This window comes from Peromyscus leucopus, chromosome 18 (assembly GCF_004664715.2).
Source record: "Peromyscus leucopus breed LL Stock chromosome 18, UCI_PerLeu_2.1, whole genome shotgun sequence".
Classification (NCBI taxonomy): Eukaryota; Metazoa; Chordata; class Mammalia; order Rodentia; family Cricetidae; genus Peromyscus; species Peromyscus leucopus.
In genome coordinates, this window is record NC_051078.1 from 34,678,484 (window position 1) to 34,699,954 (window position 21,471).

General features: G+C 44.3%; 1 protein-coding gene across 1 annotated transcript in view; it reads left to right on the top strand.

Annotated features, from left to right (window-relative positions):
- The window catches only part of Plxnc1 (plexin C1), a 152,525-nt gene that overhangs the window by 74,401 nt on the left and 56,653 nt on the right, over window positions 1-21,471 (top strand). Inside the window, 6 exon segments of the mRNA XM_028855702.2 lie at window positions 627-714; window positions 2,624-2,726; window positions 2,810-2,905; window positions 14,865-15,004; window positions 17,696-17,875; window positions 20,449-20,536. Of these exon segments, the coding sequence (XP_028711535.1) occupies window positions 627-714; window positions 2,624-2,726; window positions 2,810-2,905; window positions 14,865-15,004; window positions 17,696-17,875; window positions 20,449-20,536 (695 nt within the window).

Below are 21,471 nucleotides of genomic sequence, written 5' to 3' on the forward strand. Positions count from 1 at the left end.
TAGCATAGGTTTTACCCTCATTTTGTTCTTTTGGAGTTTTCCAACCAATGGATAAGGTTTTCAAAAGCAGACAACAACAAGAAAAAGAAAAAAAAAAAACACCTTCATTTGACAACAGCTGACTCCTAGGAGCTTACTGGGCCTCACCGCGGGGAACCACACTTAGGGTTTGTTCGGTCAATATTTGCAGAGTATGGATCTTTCTGAAGGTGCAGGGTTTCTTTTCCAGCATGCTGGTGTTTATATTCCAGGCACTTCTTGCTCGGTGACTTGTTTTATTCTCATGCCTTGGCCAATTACAAGCTGAGGTAGTGATCCCAGCGAGAGCATGGGATGCAAATGGGCTGTAAAATGGCTTTTCCTGGTGATTATCTGTGGGTGCCTTGGAGCTAGCGACAGGCTCAGCCTGTTTGGAGGCTTGTGCTGTGCACTCTGGCTGCCTGACATGAATGACCCCCAGGGAAGAAGCCACATACTGACTCAAATGTTGGCGAACAGCTGGTACACCCGTGCCCTCTATGTAGAAAAGGCGAGAATATTTCTTTCTTTCTTTTGCCTTTTCAGCTGTGCTTGGACTATGGCGGGAACCCACCGTGACTGACTCCCTTTTCCTCCCTCTCCTCCAGATGTCTTGGTTGTCAATGCGACGTTCTCCTTCCCGTCTTGGAACTTATCAGAAAGATTCAACTTTACCAACTGTGCGTCATTAAAAGAGTAAGATTGGCTTTGAAATTGAAATGTTCTTGTTGCTTTTAATTTATCTGTTTGACTCCTCAATTTCCTAAAGAACTCTTTTGCGGACTAGAACTTTCCAAAGTGCCTTTTGGAGCATGGCCTAACGGGAGCTAGGAGAGTTGCTGAGGTAATAAGCTGTGCTCGCTCATTCAAGCCCTAACAAGAAAACTGGAGCAGCTGAGGAGAGAGCATGCGCCTAGGTGTCTCTATCAACAGGGAACAGTGTTTTCCCCAGACATAGAGGACCCCTGCAGTAAGGAGTGCTGCTAGGCTCTCCCATAATGCAAATCGCTTTTGGGAGTTTGGCCAGAGCATAAAGACAAGCAAGTCAGGCAAGTTGAGGTTTCCCTCACCAAAATGACATATTCATTTTGCTCCCTTCCTGTGGTGCTAGGGGATCGAACCCAGGGCTTTGAGCATGCTAAGCAAGTGTTCTACCTCTTAGCTACCCCAGCCCTGTGTCTTCCTTTATTACGACTGCCCCCTTTCAGCTATGAACCCTTTGAATTTGGACCACAGCTCCCTCCTGGCTCCTAAAGCAGAGAGAAGGCAGAGGAACCAGACTTTTCAGAGGCCTGCCCTCTGAAGTTGGGACAGAACACGTTGTTAGTGGGCTGTATTATTAGAGGTCTGTTACTCGTTCTGGGGTGTGATTGGCCAACAGCACATGAGCGTGGTTTTGAGCCTGACCTGGGAATCACTATAGGGAAAGTGAATTCAGATTGTTAGGTCATCTTTACCAAAGAGGTCCATTGAAAGGTGATCACACAAACGGGGAATCCATGATGTCTAAGAAACAAATTGAAGGGAGAAAAATAGAAAACTTGTTATGGAGAGTCTCCAGCCCAGCCAACAGGAAAAGGGAAGAGAGAATGAAATAGATTCTTAGGGGCGCCAGGAGCGTTGAATGATGTCTCTCTGTAGAATCCCTGCTTTAGAGCCCAGATAGGAGGAAATGACTGACCCCAGTGCTAGGCAAGGAAGAGTCAGACCTCAGAGTGTCTCTCTTCAGGGAGCAGCTTGCTATATGGATGCCTGCCTGGGGCAGAGGCTCCCACCCGAAAGGAGAGCTGTTTCCAGGCCTCGGAGAGTGACTTTCTGTAGGTTAGGGTCTTGGAATGCTTGGAGCCTAATGCTTCCAGCCTAGGTGCCCCGCTCTGCTGCGTCGTCTCCTCACCCCCTCCTGCTGTGTTTTGTTGGGCATCCCTTGGACAGCTTTCTGGACCAGCCCCCATTTTTCCTTCTCTGTCTACCATCTCGTCAACTCTGATCATTCTTAGGCGTTGCTTTTCAAGTCCTCCCCAGCGACCCACGCACAGGGGCTCGTTAGATTAGTAGACACAGTTCTCCCTTCATCTGAGTGCAAAGCAAACAGTGGTGCCCCCTCCTCTGGCTGCCAGGTAACGCTTTGTGTCTCCCACCGTGTGGTTGGTAGCCCAGCTGCTCCACTGAGTGAGGACCCGCTGATCTGCTGAGCCGGCGGCGGCGGCAGGGAGGGAGAAGATCCATCTTTAGCGAGGCTTACCTGAGGGTGGACCAGTAGCAACCGGGTTCAGAAGCAGATTCAGTGGGTTCCTGTTATCGGCCGACCAGCAGGTGACCCCGGCTTCAGGTCTCCATGGCAACACCTCTGAAAGTGTGATGGCAATCCGTCCACTCGTGCGCAGGGCTTCCCAGAGAAGGGCACAAAGCCTTACTCTCAGCCCCAGGCTTAAAGGACCACCCTTTCCCCCCTGTCCATCCTAGGCGGTTCAAAGATTTTATTATGACTATTACTATTCTTATTCTTTCATGTTCTTAGCATGTAGCCACACAGAGGAAAAAAAATCTAGAAGATGAATAAGCCCCTTAAAAATGTAAGAATTAATTCAGTTTTCCCTGTTGCCAGATGCGTGGCGTGTATCGAAACTGCCTGTGCTTGGTGTAAACGGGACCAAAGATGCATCCACCCCTTCGCGTCCTGCGAGCCGTCCGATTATGAGAGGAATCAGGTAAATCAAATGCTGGTGCGCGCCCAGCCCCACCTCTTCCTGTGTGTTTCACTCTGATGCTGAAGGGCTGTTCTCCAACGTAGGAGTTCTGCCACCTCACTGTGGAGAAACCCCCCAAGACCTCAGGAGGAGGAAGAGCCAAGGAGAACAAGAGCAACAGAACCGACCAGTCTTCACAGGTCAGACTCCAGTTCTGTGCTGATAATGGAAAAAAAAAAAAATCCCCGTTTGATGATGATGATAACTACTACTCTGGGTTTCTTTTTTTAAAAAAAATTCCCCATTTTACTTACAACCCAAATCCTCCCCCACACAACCTTTTTTTTTTTTTTTTTTTTTTTCTGGGTTCATTTTTAACCAAGTTTCACATAATTGGCTCAATACATCAAAGGCTTCACGTTCGCATAAAAGAAATTAAAACTTGGTAATTGTGAAAAATGATGCCTTCCGGTAGAAGCAGGAAAGGTGACTTTGTGGCTCACTGGGAAAAAGTGTAGCATGCAGCTGAGGCAGCCTAAGTTCCAGCGAGCGGTGAGGATTGCGCCGGTGATGGGGTCCGCGTACGTGGATAAGGGGTCTCTGCACCGTATGCAAGCCGGCCGCGCCCGAGTCTTTTTCTCACTTTTTGTAGAGTTGATCGAACCCATCATTAATCATGCCACAATAGAATGTGTCTCTCTCTCTTCTCAAGAGTGGTGGTTTGTTTGTTTTTTTAACCCATGAACTTTTCCTGGAAACTCCTTTTGATTTTCTTCCTAGTTACAGTTAATCACCAAGCTCAACATATCTATGATGTGCAGAAAGAAACGCTGTGACTGTATGAATATTTGTGAGCAGGACACACGTGGCTGTTTAGGACAGACACACACGGCTGTTTAGGACCCAGTGCGGCCCTGGCTTCCTTGAGTTGACAGAAGTTCATTAAGTGTTTACATGTGGTGACAGACACACACACACTAAATGGACAAGGTCTCCCTCTCATTCTCGTTGGAGTCTGTCAGAACCAGACAAATTAAGAAGAGCGTTGGAAGACAGTCAGAAGGCCCGGCTTTCTATTTCGTGACTAATCAGTGGCCCCAACTTAGCCATTTGCAGCCATTAAGGTCAAGTGTCAATATAAATAACTAACACATTTTTAATTATTACTGAAAAGTTGATAGTAACTTTGGGTGAATTAAGCAACACAGGCTGAGGGCCTGTGAGTCCAAGTGGATTATGCAGTTAATTAAAGCATTAGAGAACCTCGGTGTGCCAATATCTCTGGCCTGTGAGTCTCTGAGGCTTAATTAGGTGATGGGCTGCTTCTCTGTTCTCCGTGGTTTGTAAAACTAAAGCGCAGTGACAGGAACTCGGATGGAGAACGTAGAAGCTTTTTTTTCTTTTAATTACGCTTGGTGGTGGGCATTTTCAATTTTGGTAAACTACACGGGACATGAAATTTACTGTCTTGGCTATTTTGAGCGTGCCGTTCTGTGGCGTAAGTATTCCTTCATGCTTCTCGTGCAGCCCATCACCAGAATACTTTACATCTTGCTGAATGGAAACTCAGTACTCATTCAATAACTCTTCCCCTTCCCCCACCCCCAGGCCCCGGGAACCACCATTCTACCTTCTGTCTGTAAGACATAACAATGTAGGCACCTCATGTGAGTGGAGCCAAGGAGTTTGCCTATCGGGACTGGCCTTCTTCACTTGCCCATGTGCCCTCAAGGCTCATCCATGTAGCGTGGATCGGACTTTCTTTCCTTTTTAAGGGTGAATAAAATTCCAGTATATGTATACGATATGTTTTATCTATACATATTTTATTTATTTATATTTATCCTCCACCCATGCATGGGTGCTTGCTTTGCTTCCATAATTTAGATAATATGATAAGTGCTGTTAAAAACACAGGTGTGCAACTGTCTCTGAGAGCCACTGTGTTTAATTCTTCTGTTCAACGCCAAAAGTTAAGACTCGTGGGTCATGCTGCAATTCTTTTTTTTTTTTAAAAGAACAGCCATGCTGTTTTCACCAGTTGAAGTATCCACGAATAGCGCTCAAGGGTTTCTGTTTCTCAAATCCTCACTAACACTTACCTTTTTTGTTTGGTTTGGTCATTACCAAACTCACAGATGGGAGGTGTGATCTTAGTGACTTTTGACTCTCTTCTCCCCGTGATCTGGGACACCTACATCCTTTTCCTCTCCTTGCTTGCTAGCTGATGCCTTCTGCGGAACTCCTTTCCCTGTCCTTTTGATCGGCTAATTTGTTTTGTGTCCATTAGACAGAAGTATGTTCTAGGATTAGCCCTGTATCCAATATGTCATTTGAAAATATTTCTCTCTCATCCTGTAAGTGACCTTTCAACTCTGTTGAGTACATCTGTGGTGTGTGTGTGTGGGGGGGGGGTGTTGCCGGATCTCAAACCCAAAGCCTCACACATTACGAGTCAAACACTCTACATTAAGTTACATCACTGACCTTGCTGTATTCTTTGATACATAGAATTTTTCATTTCAGTGAAGTTCAATTTGTCTATTTTTTTCTTTCCTTTCTTGTGCTTTGGGGGTCAAGCATAAGAAATTACTGCCAAAACTGATGTTGTGGCCCCTTTCAAACATCATGTTTTCTTCTTTGAGTTTTAACTCATCTATGCACACCTTGGCCAGCTCTTGAGTCCATTTTTGTCTATGCAGTAAGGTGAGGTCCAGTCATACTTCTGTATATGGATATTCAATTTCCCCCCACCATTTCTGGAGTGCCCTTGCCCTGGTCCAGTGGTGATAACATCCTTACTGACCATCATGGGCTTGTATGTGAGGCTTTATTTCTGAGGGTTCTTCCCTGGTCCAATGCTCTGTGTGTCTGTCTTCATGTTCGTACCATGTTGTCTGATTCTTACAATTGTTTTTTAGTATGTTTTGAAATCAGGAAGTATGAACTTTCTAGTGTCTTTCTTGTTTTTAAAGATTGTTTTATAAGAAACAAAAATGCACAAAACTTTTACTCCATTTCCTCAGATAGTGCCACCTTGCAAAATACAGCTGAAGATCTCAGCCCTGCTAATGATGTGAAAAGTCAGGGTCTAGAATGCTCATCACCACAGGACTCCCCAGGCTGCCCTTTATAGCTCCATCTACTGTCTCCTACCTCTCACCCACCAGCTCTGGTGCCTCCCAACCATTCATGCATTCTCCATCCCCAGAGTCTTGTCTCTTCCAGAATTTTATGTAAATAGAATCATCTAGATGTACCCTTTGGGAGGTTAGTTTGGGGAATTAAATTTATTTTTATGGATGCATAAAAACATAAAGAGTGTACATATTAATGGGGTACCAAGCGATGCAGTTATCTGGAAATTCAACCACGTTCTTGTGTGTATCAAGAATGCTGAATGGCTGTCCAGGCAGTGGCTTTTTGTAAATGTCTTAAAGAGAGAAGGATGCTGTAGTTACAGCATCTTGACTTCCTGTATTGTACCTTCCTGTACCTTTTAAACTGTGATACTGTGGTTTTAAAGGTAGGGTCACCAAGAGAAAAGGATGAGTCTGAAAAATAATCCAAGGCCCAGGTTTGCCTTCCGTACTTCTCTACAGATTGCCCTTCTAGTTTTGGAGAGAGATAGTTTATTGATACCGAAACATTTACTTCATGTGACTCAGAACAGAATCTCAGGTTTGGTTGTGAGGTAAGAGTGTGCTGCTTGGCATCGGAGAGACTTCCTGTGCTCTGTAAAACACTGCTGCCTTTCATTATCATGTCAATGTGAAACTTTCTGGTTTGTGCTGTTGGTTCTCATGTGAGCTTTGCACGGTGGACCGGACCCAGCAGTTCAAGCAGAGGAGCCACTGAGAGCTTCTCCTGAATGCATCTGCCCACATCATCTAGGCACCAGATGTGTCCTGTATGTCGGGCACCAGAAAGAAAGGGAGCAGGTAGCATCTGAGGTGCTGAGATGCTGAGCTGGAGTCGATCATTCCTACAGGAAGTTGTGGGGCATCTGTTAGATGCTGTCATGCTGTACTGCATGGGTACCACATGTACACAAATGAGTCAAGTCCTAAGAATTTTATCCATGAGAACACACATAGCAATACAAGATTTAAATATCTATATGTGTAAATAGATATACACATATGTGTATATACAGATATATATGCACATATAGATATGCACATATAAATATGTATGTGTATGTATATGTATATATATACATATCAATCTAGGGCAGAACCTGAAAATACAGAAACTCAAAGCCTCGCTATGCTCAGGGTCTTAGTCCTTCCTGTTTATCTAAGCCCAATGCCTGGTGGTTAAAACAATCAGTGTGGTTGGTTAAGTCTTTGATGGATGGATGGATTGATTGATGGAAATGACATTTCAGCTCACCGTAGAGGATCAGGAAACATCTAGACAAAATAAAATAAGATAGAAGAGTGAATATTCTATGCAAAGGAACCACCATAAGTAAAAGTGTGGTCCTGGCCAGAAAATTCAGGAAATCCTCAATAATTTAGTTTGTCTATACAAAAGAAGCAGGAAATAAAGGATCGTATACAAGGGCAAATGAGCCGGAGCCTGCATGTGTTGGGGTGTATGTCCCAGACCTTTGGGGGTGTGGTCTTGCTTCTTTGGTGGCAATAAAGAGCTGTTCACTACATCTGTTTGATGTATGGATTTGATCGCCTGAGAATGCGGTGCTCATAGAAGAGGATCCCTGGTTCAAACCCAGGACAGTTGCCCTCACATTCTCCAAAGACAAATCCAGGGTTCCCTGGCCCAGAAACAGGAACCATCATTTGTCAGCAGACTGAATCAAGGAAACATGTGAGCCCAGTAGGGAAGGCAGCCCCAAATCTCCTCTGGCCTACAGTGAGGACAGCTATCTGTCATAAGGGCCAATCCTAATCTCTCTCTCTCTCCTGATACCACAAGACTGTTTGTCCTGGCAGCTGCCGGGGGGCCACCTTTCCTTTCATTTCCTAACCATCTTTTATCGGGTGCCCTCACCTGCTGAGGGCAGATGCAGCTGCCTCTCCTGCTCTCAGAGAAAGCTGTGATGAACTGTGGTGTGACACAGGTGATTTCTGGTCATGGTTTTGTTGTTTTGTTTTATTTTGTTTTGGGTTGTTTGCTTGTTTGTTTGTTTTGTTTTTCCTTTATTCCAGACAGGGTCTCACCATGTAGCTCTGGCGGTCACTATGTAGACTAGGAACTCACTGTGTAGTGCAGTTGGAATTTTCTTTGGGCCATCAACCAGCTCTCAAAGATACAGAGACTTATTATTATGAGTGTTTGGCCTTAGCTTAGGCTTGTCCCACTAGCTCTTTTAACTTAATTTAACCTGTTTCTATTTGTCTACATTTTCCTCAGGGCTTTTTAACTTTCTTTCATTCTGTATGTCCTACTTTCCTGCTTCCTCCATGTCTGTTTCTCTGGCCCCTGGCATCTCCTTGGCACTTCTTTTTCTTTCTTCTCGCCCCCCCCCTCCCACAACCAAGCTTAAATTTCTCCTCCTACTTACTCATCTGCCTGGAAGTCCTGCCTATACCTCCTTCCTTGCTATTGGCCATTCAGCTTTTTATTGCACCAATCAGGTGCCTTAGACAGGCAAGGTAAAACAGCAACACGTCTTTACATAGTTAAACAAATGTAACACATCTTTGCATAGTTAAACAAATGTAACACATCTTTACATAGTTAAACAAATGTAACACATCTTTACATAGTTAAACATATGTAACACATCTTTGCATAGTTAAAAAATGAAAAATAGAAACACATCTTTGACATAGTTAAACAAATGCAACATCTTTGCATAGTTAAACAAATACTCTGCAACAGTGTAGAATAGAATGGCCTCAAACTCGCTGAAGATCCAACTGCCTCTGCTTCTAGAGTGCTGCAATTAAAGGGCACACCTGGCCTCTGTGGTCAGGTTTGTTTTTCCTCACAACATGCTTATCACTCTAGGGCATACATCAACCACATCAATCTGTCTCCTGCTCTGAAGGAGTTTATATTCATATTAGTCTTTTCTTTTCTTCTGTTCCTCTTCTTCTCTTCCTCCATGACTTTTGAGCATGTGCTTCAATTCCTCATACACAATACCAAATGGACCCTTTTGAGAAGGGTCTTGCCTTCAAAACGAAAATTAAATTTAACATAGACTTGGGTTTGTGTGTGTGTGTGTGTGTGTGTGTGTGTGTGTGTGTGTGTGTGTGTTTAAGTAGCTTCTACAGGCCTAACACTGTTCTGCATCAATTCTACTCAGAGGGTATTGGTTGAGCAACTATTTTTTGTGTTGGGCAGGCCAGTCTAGACCCAGAAGGAAGTTGCACTGTCAAACTTAAAATGTTCTGGAGTGAGGAAGTGAGATTCTTTATCATAAAGGAGTTGAATGTACATAACAGGAAAAGGAACAGGTAGAAAGAATGCCAGGGCGAACTAAGCAGAATAGTGACAGTTCATCTTTATTGGGCCCTTGTTGTGTCCTGAACTCAGCATCTGTTTATTTAAGCTTCACAGTACCACATCACAGGCAGAGAAATTTCGCCTCAAAACCAAAATGTAGAGAAGAAATTTGAACCCAGGTATCTGATTCAAGAGTTTGCAGTTTTTAACCACTACCCTCTTATCTGGCCCAAGTACAATACATGTTAAACCACAAAATGTTGATGTCAAGAGCCTCTCTGAAAAGGAGGGGGACTCTTAAAGATAATGCAGGCTTCTCTCAGGATTATATGGACCCACACTGTTGTAGCTGGAGTTTTCCTGTGTCCACTCGGCTCCTGCAGTCTCTCAGACCCAAGTAAACACACAGAGACTTATATTACCTCTAAACTGCATGGCCATGGCAGGCTTCTTGCTATCTAGTTCTTATATCTTAAATTAACCCATTTCTATAAATCTATACCTTGCCACGTGGTTTGTGGCTTACCAGTATCTTTACATCTTACTTCTCATGGCAGCAGCGGCTGGCAGCATCTCCTGACTCAGCCTTCCACTTCCCAGAATTCTCCTCTCTGCTTATCCCGCCTATACTATACTTCCTGCCTGGCCACTGGCCAACAGCATTTTATTTATCAATCAATCAGAGCAACACATTCACAGCATACAGAAAGACATCCCCAGCACTCTGTCCCATCTGTGCCCCAGCCTACAAGGGAGCTTCTCATAGAAGGTGGAGGAGGAGAGGGGCAGCTCAGGGTGAGGTCTAAGAAAGAATGAGCCCCAGGAAAGGCTAGACATCCCCAAGACAAGGAGAGCAGAAAAGGCCCCAGATGGGCCAGGGTGGCCCCAAGGACAGTGGATCAACAAGAATGTTCAAACTGAGTCTTGGCAGAGGGCATGTTAGAAGCCGGGTTAAGAACTGTCTTTCCTCTCTGGTCTTGTCACTCAGTCTAGTTCTCTGTGATTACATTCAGGTTCAATGGTCAAGAAATATTTAGGAATGGCCCAGGCAGCTCCACCGTCATTTGTGAGTTACTTCCCAGGTCACAGAAGCAAGTCTTGATCTCACAGAGCATAGGTCTATTGCTGTTCTCCAGAAGTTTCCCATCTATATTCTGAGGTATTGCTGACCTTTGACAGTTCCCAGAACCTACTAGAAGTTACATCCCAAGTCCCCTGGAGCCTGTGCTGTGTGCCTCTTGTGAAGGGGTGTTTCCTTGGGGGACTGAGTATCAAACACATCGCCTTGTTCACTGAACACTCTGATTGTTCTTTGATGGAATTGTATTCTCTTTTCTTTCCATGTCTCAGTCCCTTTTACACTTTTCCATCTCTGCTGCTGGTCACCACTCTGCTTACTTTATACATATTATTAATACATTACATCTCTGCTCTTCTCAGTCATTAATGAAGATGTTAAATAATTCCAAACCAAATACTCACCCGTCGGGCCCGACAGGACACTTTCCTTTAATTAGTTATATTACCTTTCATCTCTCTTATGTCCTTTGACTTCAGGTTTCCTGCTGATTTTGAATCCGTGTGACTTTTCATCCAGTCCTGTTTGAACTAATTTCATGAGTGAAAATCTGAGAGATGTTTTACCAAGTGTTGATTCAGGTCCAGACCTACAGAGAGCTTCACTATATTCCGATTTTTCCCCCTAACAGATTAATAGAGTACAGTTTGTTCTTAATAAACTGTGCCTTCCTAATGCACCTCTTTCCAATAGTCTTTCAACCAGTGATATTTTCTCCACGAATGCCATGGTAATTTGAGCTGAGTTGGTGTCAGACTTCGCAAAAGGTGCTTGTACCCTCAGAGTTCATCCTCTCAGATTTTTTTCAAGAACATTCAGAGGCAGGTTAGACACTTTCCAACAGCTCAGTTTTTGAAAAATAAAAATAAAAATAAAAATAAGCAGGTATTCTACAAACCACCTAATTAAGTAGTTTCCAATGTGCCCTTTTAGTACAAAACAATGAAAAACCTGAGCTTTTTTTTTTTTTAACAAAATAATTGAAAATTTGCCACCACTTAAAAATAACCCCTGTCTGTAAAATGGAGCTAACAGGAAGTGACCCTTTCTGAGGTTAATCGGTAGAGGTAAGCTGGGATGGCTGCAGTCAGTGGTGCCTTGATTTGATGTATGGAAACCCTGGATATAGGATGGAGGTAGAGCCTCACTGTAGAGCTATAAGAAGTCCTGGCTGTATCCAGTGCAATTATGGTTTTCAACTAAACCCTCTGGGTGAGCATGAGGGTTGGCTACATCATGTCAGGTTGTCAATTAATTTTAACATACAAAATCCGACCTAAAGTACTGAGCGTGAAAACACTGTGGGAAAGATAGTTCTTTGTCCTTTTGTCTTCACTATATTTTTTTTAAATTATCAACAACTATAAAAAAAATTTCTATGAGTTGTTGCAGCCATGAAATAAAGCTTATAACTGCTCTATCTTAAATTAAAAAAAAAAGTTTTCATATATATTTTCATTATCAGGGGTGGGGTAATCTTGGCAGCTTTTTTTAGCCTTCTAAGATTAAGGAAAGTTCTCCAGACAAACAAATGAGCTAATCTGACCCTCTTTGGAATCAAACTGTGAGCATCTGCTTCCACAAGATAGGCCAGGCCTGGACTCGGTCCTAAATGACCAATGGAAACTTCACTAAACAAACCGATTTTTCAAATGAAATCCTTTTGATGTAGGAAGGCCGTATCTACCCAAGAGGAAATAAGGAGTTAAGAAGACTTCATCCTCTGAGGGTGTTTCTAGAGCCATGAAAAGAGCAAAATGGAATGCTTTTTGAAAAAAAAAATACTTTTTTTTTCTGTCAGTAGTTGCAAGACTCTCTTTATTGTGTACTACGAGCACAGAGGTAGCATGTGCTTAGCATGTTTTCCATGTTAGCTTCAGCAGACAACCACAGCGTGAGTCCATGAGGCACTGAGAAAAAGAGTTGATGTGGATGTACATGGAGTGTTTACAGTAGAAGAAAGATCTGGGAGCAGAGCTCAGTGGGTAAAGCATGTGGGTCATAAGCAGGAGGACCTGAGTTCATTTCCCCTAGACCACGGAAAGTTGAACGTAGCAGCTTTGTCTGGAATTCCAGCACTCCCAATGGGAGGCGGGAGGCAGAGGCAGGAGAGTCCCTAGAAGTGTGCCCAGTAGCAAACTGGGGGGAAGATGAGAACCAACCTCCAAGGAGATAGTTTTCTGACCTGTAACACACACACACACACACACACACACACGCACACGCACACGCACGCGCACGCGCACGCGCACACGCACATACACACACACCTTGCGTCTCTAAGAAGACAGTGGTCTGTTGTAAAGCAGGGGTTATAAATTGTCTATATAAGAGTGATTCTCAATCTTCCTTAATGCTGCAACCCTTTAATACAGCTCCTCATGGTGCGGTGACCCCCAGCCATAACATTATTTTCATTGCTGCTTCATAACTGTGATTTTGCTACTGTTATGAATCGTGATGTAAATGGTCTTAGGCGACCCCTGTGAGTTGTTCAACCCCTCAGTGGGGTTGCAACCCACAGACTGAGAACCACTGCTCTACAAAGAACCAGGCAGTGTGTGCTTTAGGCTGTGCAGGCTACACAGTCTTTGTTATAGCTATTCAGTTATGCTAGAAACAGCTGGAGATGATATATATAACATAAACACACACACACACACACACACACTTCTGGATAATGACATGTGAACTTCGTGTGCTTTTATATGCTTGATTTCTCTTCTCCTTTTGACAGTTTTTTCATGGAACATCCAAAAACAGCAGACAGGATTTGAACCCTACACTGCAGCTTGCTAGCTCTTGATATAGCCCTACACATACTCCATGCCTACCCTCATCTAGCACTGTCCTTAAGACCCTTTAGGCCTTTAGTAAGTACTTGGTCATTTGGCTGTCACCTACAAAGCTACACGGGAAGCCGCCTTATATAACACACACTTGACATTTGTAAGGGATTTATCTTGAAGTCGTTGCTAATCCCCCCATCCCAAGTACCACTCCAGCAGATAATTTCCCCCCATAAAATGCAGTCAAGTATAACAGAATAATTAAAGTGACCCTTTCGGGCTCTTAATGATTCAATAAACACAGGGCTAAAGTCCCTTCAAAAGTGATTAAAATGAAGTCTGCCACAGAAATCAATTCCCTGTCACATTACGTCATCACTGTGGTTGACATCGATGATGGATTTGCCATAATCTGCAAAATCGATCCATGGCGATAATGAGTGATGACTGTTCAGCCACGTAGCACCTGTGTTTGCCAAGGGAGCAGAGTGAGGAGATGTTTCAGTGGGATGCTCAGTGCAGCCAGCCAGCAGGGCTGTTCTAAGGGGGTCACAGTCTGTCACCTGGAACAGCAGGGGGTCAGGCAGGTGCTCGCCATCCCAGCCGCTGGACCAGTGAGACTCGGTGTCTTCCTGATGGACTTTAGGCTACCAATGGCTGTTCTCCACATTTGTGCTTTGGCCCGGTATGACATGATGATGCTTCTCTGGACTTTCAGGTCATGTTTAAAGTAGTGTGAAGTTTATGCATGCTCAGCTCTGCTATATTATTGGCCAGAATCTTGGAATGGATGAGGATCTATGAAATAACAAGTGGCCAGAATGAAGGATGGTAGCATTTGAAGGAGAGGCATACGAGGCAACTGGATTGTGTGGTCTTGAAAAGGGAAAAATGGAGGCCGGAAGGAATGGCTCAGTGGTTAAGAGAGCTTCTTGCTCTTGCAAAGGATCTGAGTTCAGTTCCCTGCACCGATATCAGGTGTCTCACGACAACCTGGAAATCTAGCTGCAGACGACCCAACACCTTCTTCTGGCCTCAGAAGCACCCGGTCACACGTACATAGAAATGAAATCATTAGAAAAGAAAGGGGCAAATGATTCCTGTCCTCTTTGGGGTCTGTAGGGGAAACTGATTAGATCTGGCAAATGGGGAAGTGAGAAGACACAGGTCTGAATGATAGGGAAGTTAGGTAGTGGGTGTCTCCATGGTGCTCAGTCTTGATTATCCGCCAGAGAAAGCAAGAGAGTGGGTCATACAGAGTGTGGTAACTGCCAGTCACAGAGATCACATGGTTGTTCACAATGGTTTAGGCATCTAACCTTTTAATACCGAGTGGCTCAACTGGTAGATTTCTTAAAACAGCCCCTTCCCGCTATTGGAATAGTCTATTTGAAACAAATAGAAAATAGATGAGCCTTTCTAGGGAATTAAATTTATCTGGATTAATATTTGTGTCAACCGAATGATGAGTCTGGGGATGGCTGGCCTCCTCTGGGAAGTCGCCTTTGCCTTCTCCGCACTTGGCTCAAGCGGCATGAGCCCCAGGACACAGGTTAAGGCAGGGAACCCTTCCTCAGCTTGAGTGACAGCTCACTCCTCAGATAGGATCCCGGGCTCCTCAACTGTCGGGGGAGACAAAGACTAATTGGTTCAACCTCATGCTGTCACATGTGGAGAGACACGAATCTTCAGCCCTCTTCCCTGAATCCATTGATTTCATTAAACACTGTCTGCTTGTGTTGGCAAGTGTAATTTCCTAGTGAGTTCTTCGAACTGTAGCACAGCAACAGATTTTTTTTTGGGGGGGGAGGGCAGGGAGACAGTGCCATTTTGTAGCTTTGATCTGCTGTTTTAATCTTTTCTTTCCAATAGGTCTTCTACATTAAGGCCATTGAGCCACAGAAAATATCGACCTTAGGCAAAAGCAACGTGATAGTTACCGGAGCAAACTTCACCCAAGCGTCAACTATCACCATGATCCTGAAAGGAACCAGTACATGTGATAAGGATGTGTGAGTAGAAATAATTGATCTTTGGTAACGTTAAGACCTACGCTGAAGCAATATCAGTAGGCTTCAGAGCTTCCTGTAGCCAAATGATAGTTCAGTATTTTATATATAATAATTACAATAAGTCATATGTTTTGAACGATTCATCTGAAGTTCAGATGGGAGACCCTGACCTGTGTTCCTTCCCCTCCCTCCCCCAAATTGCAACCTACAACAACTTCAGGATGTTGCCAGGGGGAGCTCTCATTAATTTTCAAAACACAGTCAATTCTATACAGAAAGGAACTAACAACTATAGATGTGTTCCTTGGAAATTGATGGAGAGTTTTAAGGAAGCATTCTTTCAGTATACTACCTGCAGTTAAAAAAATGGAAATAGAAATGTTGTTTGATGTAGTTTCTTCTCTTGACTGGCTTGGTTTTCACTTCAAATAATTAAATTACTAGGGCATATATTAGTAGTAAAAAAAAAATACCCCAAATAAATACCAAGTGAATATGTCCCTTAAAGATAATGATATCTGATTTCTTTACTTATTTTATTTATTTATTCTTTTTCCGAGACAAGGTTTCTCTGTGTAGCTTTGGAGCCTTTCTTGGAACTCACTCTGTGGACCAGAATGGCCTCGAACTCACAGAGATCCTCCTGCCTCTGCTCCCAAGTGATGGGATTAAAGGCGTGCACCACCACCGCCCAGCCTGATTTCTTTTTATCCTAACAATGAAAAAAAATTCAGTTTTTCATTAATATCCTTAGGGGAATTATTATACCTTCCCCTAAGGGGAAAGTACTAGCATTATGTAATAATAACACCGTGACAGATAACTTCACTTTTCTGCTTATTAACTTTTATAAGTTTGGGCTAATTTAAAGTTTAAAAAAAATGTTGCAATCTACATGAACCATAATACTGAGCTTATTTTCATCATGGAAATGCATTTAAGACAATCTGCTGAAGCGTGATGTTTCGGTTTTTAACTACCAAAACAGATTTGTACAGTACTCAAATCTGCCATGCTTATTCAGTGAACTCTGTGTTTTCACTCACAGATTGCACATCACTGCCCCCTCCCCTTTCTGCAGGGAATCTGGGATACCTGTGATCTTGATGGGGAAAGGTGCCCATCACTGGCTTTCCTCTGTACCAGAGTGAATCAACACCCATTAAAGCCTGTATCTATGCATCTTAGGTATCTTAAGTATGCCTTTATCCTGGCTAAATACCTTGTTGCAAAAATCTCTCATTTTGTGTGGTGAAATCCTTGACGTTAGGCACCTGTGCGCGCAGTGAAAGGCAATCAGCCTCGCTGCAAAAGAAGTCGTTTGGGAGCATTACCCTGTTTCTGGCTCTTTATGCCTTCATTTCCATTCTGAATGCATCTTGAGATGCCACAGTTATTAAATTAAATGACTAAGAGACCTTTCTGCGTGTAGCATTCCTCCAACCACATCTGCGTGGTGAACCCAGGTTCACCAGCAGACGATGTAATAACCCAGTTAATCTCATACCTGAGCCCATGGTGATCCCAAACTCTTTTCACATAGACTTTTTAAGTGAATGACTATTAAAAAAAAAAAAAAAAAAAAGACAAGTGTTAGTAGTGGGATGATCTACATTCCCACCTTTTGCCTTCCAAAATTTACAAATAAGTTTGTGTTTTAATGATTTGAGGATGACCTTCCTAGAGGTTTGCTTTAAATAAATAGAAGCCCTAAAATACATACATCCGGGCCAGGTACATAGAGACCAACTCCAGTCACTTTCCAGTTTGCTCTCTCCAAAGGGTTAATAATCACGCACATATATCCTTCCCATAGGAGAAACAGATTCTCCTGTAGCATCATTAAGCTGAGCAGGTGGCAAGTACAACTTGGTCTGAATGTGTGCTTTAGAGAGTCATAGGCACAAGGCTGGGTCACTGCAGGTCACAGAGGGAATGTCACGGACAGCTTTGCTTTGACTGTTGAGGGGCATCAATCCCAATCTGGAAGCAAGTGCCAACCCTATGCCCATTGATTCTGAGACTTTGGGGTTCCTGAAGCAGGCTCTCTGCTCTTTGAAGGACGGAACTGTTAGGTCTGCCTGGGCTCGTACCTTCCCAGTGCTCAACTGGAACTACTTCTAAAGGAAAAAAAAAATACTTTAGTTATGGAAATGTCAGCGTATATAAAAGAAAGATGCATATAAATAAACCTCTTTCCAAGCTTAAAAGTTGTGGACGTCCTCCCAATTAGTTTCATCTTCTCCTCCTGCTTTTTCTCGTGGGGGCAGGGCAGAAGGCATAGTGGCTGGAGAGTCTTAAAAGCAAACCCCAACACCATGTCAATTCTGTACTCTTCAGTGTATCTCTGACAAGAGCAGTACCATGATGCTCCACAACATTAACCCTAATTCCTTAACTTAGTACGATGCCCCTCCTTGCCCTAGTCCATTAAGACTTCTGAGGGCAAAGGTAATACGTCTTCATTTCCCCCATCTAAAGGGAATGCAGATCAAAGACAGACACGCACAAAAGAAAAAGGAACCCAGCCTGCGAGAGCCGTGCCCAACAGGCAGCCCTTGATTCTACAGCCGCTCGCAACCGTTCTGATAGGTTGTGGCCACCTTCAAGTGAAATTCATAGGTTGTCACCCTAATCAACGGTGCTAAGTGTCTGTGTCACGTAAGAGTTCCTCTTCTGACCCCTTTCCAGGATCCAGGTTAGCCACGTGCTAAATGACACACACATGAAGTTCTCACTGCCATCGAGCCGGAAAGAGATGAAAGACGTCTGCATTCAGTTCGACAATGGGGATTGCTCTTCCGTGGGGGCTCTGTCGTACATCGCTCTGCCACACTGTTCCCTGGTAGTCCCCGCCACCACCTGGATCAGGTACCGTCTGGACCCAGAGAGGGCGCCTCTCCTTCTGGAGGAGGGTCATGTACATCAGATCACGAGCATCGCACACACCCATGCAGCAATGGCGGCTGCACCCAGGTTTCCTTCCCTCTCCGTGTTCTTCCTAGGAGTGACTCCTGGAAAGATGCTCGCCATCTGACAAGCTGTCAGATGTCCTTTGTCCCTGAAGCACTGTGGCCGTAGCCTGCTTTGATTTCACCTTGGCTACCAGGACACTCACAGTTCAAATGTTTTGTTCAACCACAGCGGCTGTTCTTAGCCCAGGCTACCTGTACCCTTCTGGACCAGGTGCTTCTCCTGCTCATGGCCTGGGGCTCCTCTCCCATAGCTTTCGTTTTCAAACTTCGGGAGTCAGCTGATTTGAATGCTTTGGGAGAAATATTGGGGCCTGCAAGCAGCCTCTACATGTCAGAGATCCTCCTTGGGAGCTAGAAATTCCTAAATCAACTCTTTCAGATAAATCCAATATATTAATGGGGAAAAGAAGTTTCCCCCTAGTCAAATTTAAATTCACATTTAGATTTTCAGAGTATAATCCCAAAGAGATTTTCTTCATCTCACACGGTATGAAGTTAATTTTCCAAGTACGCGCAAGATAAGACCACTGACAGAGCATTGGGGGCGGGGGGAGGGGGGAGTGGGGGGGGGAGAGAATGAGAAAGAAAAAAACATCCCTATATTCTTGTTTAAGTTGAACATGGGAGGTGGCTTTTTGCTGTTGGTTTAATAAGCTGCCATAATAAAGAATCCAGACTGGGCAGCTTAAACAGCACAGACCATTTCCTCCCTGTTGTGGAGCTGTGTCTCTAAGGTGTGAGGAAGGCTCGCCCCTTCTGAGGCAGCGTCTCTGCTGTGTTTGCAGGTAGCCATCTTTCCCCGTCCTTCCGGCGAAGGCTGTGCCCTGATAACCTTTTTCAGAACACCATCAGAGTCCTATTCAATTAGGGACCAACCCCAATGAACTCGCTGATCTTTCATTGCCTCTCAAACGGCCTTATCTCAGGTCAGGAGATGTAGTTTAGCGGTAACTACTGCCTGGGATGTGTGAGACCCCAGTTCAGTCCCTAGCATCATCCTCCCATGCCTGCCGCCCCCCATCTTCTCTCTACCTACAGCCTCCTTCTGAGTAACCAGGCTCAGGGCTTCTGCATGCAAGCCTTGCAGCCCACTGGAGTGGTACAGGGAAGTTGAGATTTCAAAAGCAAGGCTCTTGCATGCATCCCTCTGCTCTGAGACCAAGTATGCCCTATGTATAAAAAGTAGACCGGATGTGGTACTTACCACATACCCGTGGTATATCTACTGACCTGGTTAAATCTTACAAAACCCCTGAGAGACCAACGGTAGATTGTCCCTTTGGCAGGGGGTGAACAGAGGCATGGACAAAGTTTAGTCAATATACGTAGCTCTCTGATAGCCGGGCCCAGGATGCGTGGTTTCCACCACAGTGTTTTGCTTCCTCTTCTTGTCACTGTTGTCCTGTCATCCTGGCTGTGCTGAGCCCGGGTCTCTCAGCTGCTCCTTGCCTTTGAACTTTGAACAAGAAGTAGGTGCTGCAATCTGAAATCAGTAGAATATGCTTGGGTGGGATTCCTAGTGACTGAGGCAGGTTGTCCCATGGCCATATGGGCTCTGCCACCTTGTGTGTGCAGAGTTCAGGACCCACTGTCTGCCCTGCATGTATTGGCCTGCTTTTCTCCATCTCCTGGGTACCATCAGGGGCTCTGCTGGTACTGGACCCGGCACACTGAGGTTCTCATGAGAATAGCCTAAGCTGTGGCTAGCTGTTTGTTTACACCCAGTGACCACTTTGACACATTAAGAATAGGTGAAGTCGCGGGGTGGTGGCGCACGCCTTTAATTCCAGCACTCGGGAGGCAAAGCCAGGTGGATCTCTGTGAGTTGAGCCACTGGTTCAAAGCGATTCAGAAAGATAAAAGTACAAGAGAAATTCAAAAAAAAAAAAAAAAAAAAAAAGAATAGGTGAAGTCACTCGGTTTGGTTTTGGTGAGATTTATGGACCCTCCCCTTACACCGAAACATTGTATCTCAAACAAGAATTCCAACTTCTAATATCACTTACCATTTTACCTTGTCCAACATGTTCCCCATCTCACTAAATAAAATATAATCGGTAGGTTGGAAGTTGGATCATGAAAATTGTTAGAGCAGATCATCTTCAGATAGATTAAACAGTAATCACATGAAATTTTGTTCCATGAAATGCTTTCAAGGTGCAGCAGATGATCTGGTTATATGTGGCAAAATAGCACAAAAAAGTTCAAATTCTATTAAAGAATTTGGGCATTTTCCCAGAATTCAAACAGGATCTGACCTGCGTTTTTTATACGTATGTATCTTAAAAACCATGAGTCAGGACCCAGCAACATTTAAAGACTTCTCAAATTATCTTGCATTTGAAATTGAAATTAGTTCATTGTCTCCCAGATATTACTAAGCTTAACATTAATTGTGAATCACTTAGCAGTTTTGTTCGTAAGTATAAATGGCCTGCGGCTTACCATTTGTCCTTTTATATCTTGCAGTGGTGGGCAAAACATAACCATCATGGGCAGGAATTTTGACGTCATTGATAACCTGATCATTTCACATGAGCTAAAGGGAAACATCAATGTAAGTGTGAGAATTGTTTTCAGTCATAATTTTGTTTTCCTTTCACTAAACTGTGGGGGGCGGAGAGGAGGATATATTTATGTCTATGACTTTGGCATCATAAACTCATTTTGCATTTGGCATCATTCTGCTCATTTGATAGACATGTCTTGTGACAGACAGACTTTATTCTTGGGGTTAACTGGGATTGCCACACAGAGGAACCAGAAACGAATTTCATATGGCAAGGCCTGTCATGTTCTCCCTGTGTGAGACACGTGATGGCCAGTCATTTTAATGAGATAACGTGTTTGCCTGTGTGTGAAAGGCTTTGTGGACGGCTGAGGTCTCACATACAGAACCTGTGAAGGGTAGGTGGTTGTGGCCCCACAGGTAGAGGTGGGGTGACTTGCTGAGTAACAACAAGTCTCTTGTCACTGTCCCTTGGGTCCCACGTAGACACTTTCTTTCGCCTCCTCCCGTGACCCTAAAGTAGAGGCAGACAGTGGGAAATGTCTGGTCCCTATGGGGGCTCAGTTCTCTGAGAAGAGCCTTGAGATTCTCCCAGGAGCCTATAGGTTGAGGCCATGGGTGCCGTGAGGAGGGGGTGCCGTGAGGAGGAGGTAAGGACCGCAGCCGCACCTTGGGACCTCTGGGTGTGCTGTCACTTGTAGGTGCTTCTTGGTTGGCCTTCTCTCTCCTTCCTCCTTGTCTCGAATGTGAGGGAGCAGCCTTTTCGGGGCTTCTTCCTGCCAAGGCCAGCAGAGCTGAGGGCGCCAAAAACCTTGCCCCATTTGCAACCAGTGTGTGTCCGGGGCTAGAAACAGGAGGCATGGCATAGCAATCCGTCTTTCTTACAGCCTTGTCCTACACACATCCACTTTCTGACACACTCACTTCCTGGACAGTTCCCAGCCTCACAGTGTGTCTGGTCCTGGCCCAACTCCCCATGATGG